This window comes from Lampetra fluviatilis, chromosome 70 (genome assembly GCF_964198595.1).
Source record: "Lampetra fluviatilis chromosome 70, kcLamFluv1.1, whole genome shotgun sequence".
Lineage (NCBI taxonomy): Eukaryota > Metazoa > Chordata > Hyperoartia > Petromyzontiformes > Petromyzontidae > Lampetra > Lampetra fluviatilis.
The window spans coordinates 1836488-1841487 of NC_136344.1; the positions used below are offsets into that span (position 1 = coordinate 1836488).

The following is a 5000-nucleotide window of genomic DNA, read 5'->3' on the forward strand; positions in this document are numbered from 1 at the left end:
GTGAGTGAGTGTGTGTGAGTGTGTCTGTGTGTGAGTGAGTGTGTGTGAGTGTGTCTGTGTGTGTCTGTGTGTGAGTGTGTCTGTGTGTGAGTGTGTCTGTGTGTGAGTGTGTCTGTGTGTGAGTGTGTTTGTGTGTGAGTGTGTCTGTGTGCGAGTGAGTGTGTCTGTGTGTGAGTGTGTCTGGTGAGTGAGTGAGTGTATCTGTGTGTGTGTGTCTGTGTGTGAGTGTGTCTGTGTGTGAGTGAGTGTGTCTGTGTGTGAGTGTCTGTGTGTGAGTGAGTCTGTGTGTGAGTGAGTGCGTCTGTGTGTGAGTGTGTCTGTGAGTGAGTGAGTGAGTGTGTCTGTGTGTGAGTGTGTCTGTGTGTGAGTGTGAGTGAGTGTGTCTGTGTGTTCGTGTGTGAGTGTGTCTGTGTGTGAGTGAGTGCGTCTGTCTGTGTGTGAGTGAGTGTGTCTGTGTGTGTCTGTGTATGAGTGTGTGTGTCTGTGTGTGAGTGAGTGTGTGAGTGTGTCTGTGTGTGTGTGAGTGCGTGTGTGTGAGTGAGTCTGTGTGTGAGTGTGTCTGTGTGTGAGTGAGTGAGTGTGTATGTGTGTGAGGAGCTGCTACTCGCTAACAGCACTTGCCCCAACAGTCTGTTACAGGCTACATTGGGAATCTTTGTGTGTGTGTGTGTATGTGTGTAAGTGTGTGTGTGCGTATGTTGAACTCTTCATTTGCTCCATACGTAGTCAACTGTGCTAACCGGAGGTGCTGTGTGTGCTGTGTGTGTGTGTGTGCTGTGTGTGTGTGTGTGCTGTGTGTGTGTGTGTGCTGTATGTGCTGTACGTGCTGTACGTGCTGTGTGTGTGTGTGTGCTGTGTGTGTGTGTGTGCTGTACGTGCTGTGTGTGTGTGTGTGCTGTACGTGCTGTGTGTGCTGTGTGTGTGTGTGTGCTGTACGTGCTGTGTGTGTGTGTGTGCTGTGTGTGTGTGTGTGCTGTGTGTGTGTGTGTGCTGTACGTGCTGTGTGTGTGTGTGTGCTGTGTGTGTGTGTGTGCTGTGTGTGTGTGTGTGCTGTACGTGCTGTGTGTGTGTGTGTGCTGTACGTGCTGTGTGTGCTGTGTGTGTGTGTGTGTGCTGTACGTGCTGTGTGTGCTGTGTGTGTTGTGTGTGCTGTGTGTGCTGTGTGTGTGTGTGTGTGCTGTACGTGCTGTGTGTGCTGTACGTGCTGTGTGTGTGTGTGTGCTGTGTGTGTGTGTGCTGTACGTGCTGTGTGTGTGTGTGTGCTGTACGTGCTGTGTGTGCTGTGTGTGTGTGTGTGCTGTACGTGCTGTGTGTGTGTGTGTGCTGTGTGTGTGTGTGTGCTGTGTGTGTGTGTGTGCTGTACGTGCTGTGTGTGTGTGTGTGCTGTACGTGCTGTGTGTGCTGTGTGTGTGTGTGTGCTGTACGTGCTGTGTGTGTGTGTGTGCTGTGTGTGTGTGTGTGCTGTGTGTGTGTGTGTGCTGTACGTGCTGTGTGTGTGTGTGTGCTGTGTGTGTGTGTGTGTGCTGTGTGTGTGTGTGTGCTGTACGTGCTGTGTGTGTGTGTGTGCTGTACGTGCTGTGTGTGCTGTGTGTGTGTGTGTGCTGTACGTGCTGTGTGTGCTGTGTGTGTTGTGTGTGCTGTGTGTGCTGTGTGTGTGTGCTGTATGTGCTGTGTGTGCTGTACGTGCTGTACGTGCTGTGTGTGTGTGGGCTGTGTGTGTTTGTGTGTGCTGTACGTGCTGTGTGTCTGTGTGTGTGTGTGCTGTGTGTGTGTGTGCTGTGTGTGTGTGTGCTGTGTGTGTGTGTGTTGTGTGTGTTGTGTGTGTGCTGTACGTGCTGTGTGTGCTGTATGTGTGTGTGCTGTGTGTGTGTTGTGTGTGTTGTGTGTGTGCTGTACGTGCTGTGTGTGTGTTGTGTGTGTGTTGTGTGCAGGAGGTGGAGCCAGGCCCAACAGAAATGTCCTTTGAGCAGTTTGCACTTTTCTACAAGAACCTCATGTTTGACTGCCAGCGTGTGGTGAGTGCCAATGGCGGTGACGGTGGTGGTGGTGGTGGCGGCGTTGGTGGTGGTTGTCGCGGTGATGGTGGTGATAATGATGGTGGTGATGATGATGACGATGATCGTGGTGGTGATGACGATAATTGTGATGATGATGATTATGGTGGTGATGATGATGGTGGTGGTGGTGTCGACGATGATGGTGGTGGTAATGATGATGATCGTGGTGACGATGACGATAATGATGGTGGTGGCGATGACAATGATCGTGGTGATGATGATGATGGTGGTGATGATGATGATGATGACGATGGTGGTGGTGGTGATGATGATGATGGTGGTGATGATGATGACGATGATCGTGTGATGATGATGATGGTGGTGATGATGATGATGATGACGATGGTGGTGGTGGTGATGATGATGATGATGGTGGTGATGATGATGACGATGATCGTGTGGTGATGATGATGGTGGCGGCGGTGATGATTATGGTGGTGGTGGTGATGATGATGATGGTGGTGATGACGATGATGGTGGTGGTAATGATGATGATCGTGGTGATGATGACGATGGTGGTGATGATGATGATGGTGATGATGATGATCGTGGTGATAACGATGACAATGGTGGTGGTGGTGATGATGGTGGTGATGATGATGATGATGATTGTGGTGATAACGATGGTGATGGTGGTGGCGATTACAATGGTGGTGGTGGTGGTGATGATGATGATGATCGTGGTGATGGCGATGATGGTGGTGATGACGATGATGGTGGTGATGATAACGATGGAGGTGATGACGATGGTAGTGGTGATGACGATGGTTGTGGTGATAATAACGATGGCGATGGTGGTGGCTGTGATGATGATGGTGCTGATGATGACGATGATGATGACGATGGTGGTGGTGATGACGATGATGGTGGTGATGATGACGATGGTGGTGCACGCACGCTGCAGCTTTGGCTGCGTGTTTGTGTCTGTTGTTGTTACCGGACGTCCCGTAGACTAGCGGTAGCGGAGTTGCAATAACAGGGGCTACGCTGCGCTCATTGTCTCACAGATCTTGCAGCATCTCCTGGAACAGGGTCTGTCCGTGAGCTTCAGGTACACACAGCATTTACCCCGTGCGCCGGTGTGCGTCTCTATGGGTCTCTGCGTCTCTATGCGTCTCTGATTCTCTGTGAGTTTCTGTGGGTATCTGAGTCTCTGTGAGTCTCTTTGGGTCTCTGAGTCTCTGTGCGTCTCTGTGGGTATCTGAGTCTCTGTGAGTCTCTGTCAGTCTCTGTGCGTCTATATGGGTCCGAGTCTCTGTGTACTCACAACTGACTGCCCTGTCATTACCTCCCTCAGCCACCAGTCCCTTCACACTCACAGCTGACTCTCCTGTCATCACCTCCCGTGGCCACCAGTCCCTTCACACTCACAACTGACTCCCCTGTCATTACCTCCCTCAGCCACCAGTCCCTTCACACTCACAGCTGACTCCCCTGTCATTACCTCCCGTAGCCACCAGTCCCTTCACACTCACAGCTGACTCCCCTGTCATTACCTCCCTCAGCCACCAGTCCCTTCACACTCACAGCTGACTCCCCTGTCATTACCTCCCTCAGCCACCAGTCCCTTCACACTCACAGCTGACTCCCCTGTCATCACCTCCCGTGGCCACCAGTCCCTTCACACTCACAGCTGACTCCCCTGTCATCACCTCCCGTGGCCACCAGTCCCTTCACACTCACAGTTGACTCCCCTGTCATTACCTCCCTCAGCCACCAGTCCCTTCACACTCACAGCTGACTCCCCTGTCATTACCTCCCTCAGCCACCAGTCCCTTCACACTCACAACTGACTCCCCTGTCATTACCTCCCTCAGCCACCAGTCCCTTCACACTCACAGCTGACTCCCGTGTCATTACCTCCCTCAGCCACCAGTCCCTTCACACTCACAGCTGACTCCCCTGTCATTACCTCCCTCAGCCACCAGTCCCTTCACACTGACAGCTGACTCCCCTGTCATCACCTCCCGTGGCCACCAGTCCCTTCACACTCACAACTGACTCCCCTGTCATTACCTCCCGTGGCCACCAGTCCCTTCACACTCACAGCTGACTCCCCTGTCATTACCTCCCTCAGCCACCAGTCCCTTCACACTCACAGCTGACTCCCCTGTCATTACCTCCCTCAGCCACCAGTCCCTTCACACTCACAGCTGACTCCCCTGTCATTACCTCCCTCAGCCACCAGTCCCTTCACACTCACAGCTGACTCCCCTGTCATTACCTCCCGTGGGTGTGTTTACCTACGAGCTGTATGGCACTTTTACCTTTTGCGTGTTTTTCTTTTTTTCTCGTCCGCAGGAACCGCATTCCTCTGGATGAGTTTCAGAAGTTTCTCATCTGGGACCAGAAGGTGCGTTAGCGGCAGAGCATGTGTGTGTGTACACGTGTGTGTGTGTACGTGTGTGTGTGTGTACACGTGTGTGGGTGTGTGTGTACGTGTGTGTACGTGTGTGTGTGTGTGTACGTGTGTGTGTGTACGTGTGGGTCTACGTGTGAGTGTGTGTACGTGTGTGTGTGTATGTGTGGGTGTACGTGTGAGTGTGTGTACGTGTGTGTGTACATGTGGGTCTGTGTGTACGTGTGGGTGTGTGTGTGGGTGGGTGTGTGTGTGTACGGGTGGCTCTCTGCTGTGTGATGAGTCTATGGGTCTCTGCTGTGTGATGAGTCTATGGCTCTCTGCTGTGTGATGAGTCTATGGGTCTCTGCTGTGTGATGAGTCTATGGGTCTCTGCTGTGTGATGAGTCTATGGCTCTCTGCTGTGTGATGAGTCTATGGGTCTCTGCTGTGTGATGGGTCTATGGGTCTCTGCTGTGTGATGAGTCTATGGGTCTCTGCTGTGTGATGAGTCTATGGCTCTCTGTGATGAGTCTATGGGTCTCTGCTGTGTGATGAGTCTATGGGTCTCAGCGATGATGTTGTTGTTGATATTGTTCATGTTG

At 52.3% G+C, this 5000-nt stretch overlaps 1 protein-coding gene across 1 annotated transcript in view; it reads left to right on the forward strand.

Annotated features, from left to right (window-relative positions):
* The window catches only part of LOC144952862 (1-phosphatidylinositol 4,5-bisphosphate phosphodiesterase gamma-1-like), an 89404-nt gene that overhangs the window by 41841 nt on the left and 42563 nt on the right, over positions 1-5000 (forward strand). Inside the window, exons 6-8 of the mRNA XM_078883332.1 lie at positions 1932-2015; positions 3065-3108; positions 4359-4410. Of these exons, the coding sequence (XP_078739458.1) occupies positions 1932-2015; positions 3065-3108; positions 4359-4410 (180 nt within the window). The remainder of the gene's footprint in view (positions 1-1931; positions 2016-3064; positions 3109-4358; positions 4411-5000) is intronic.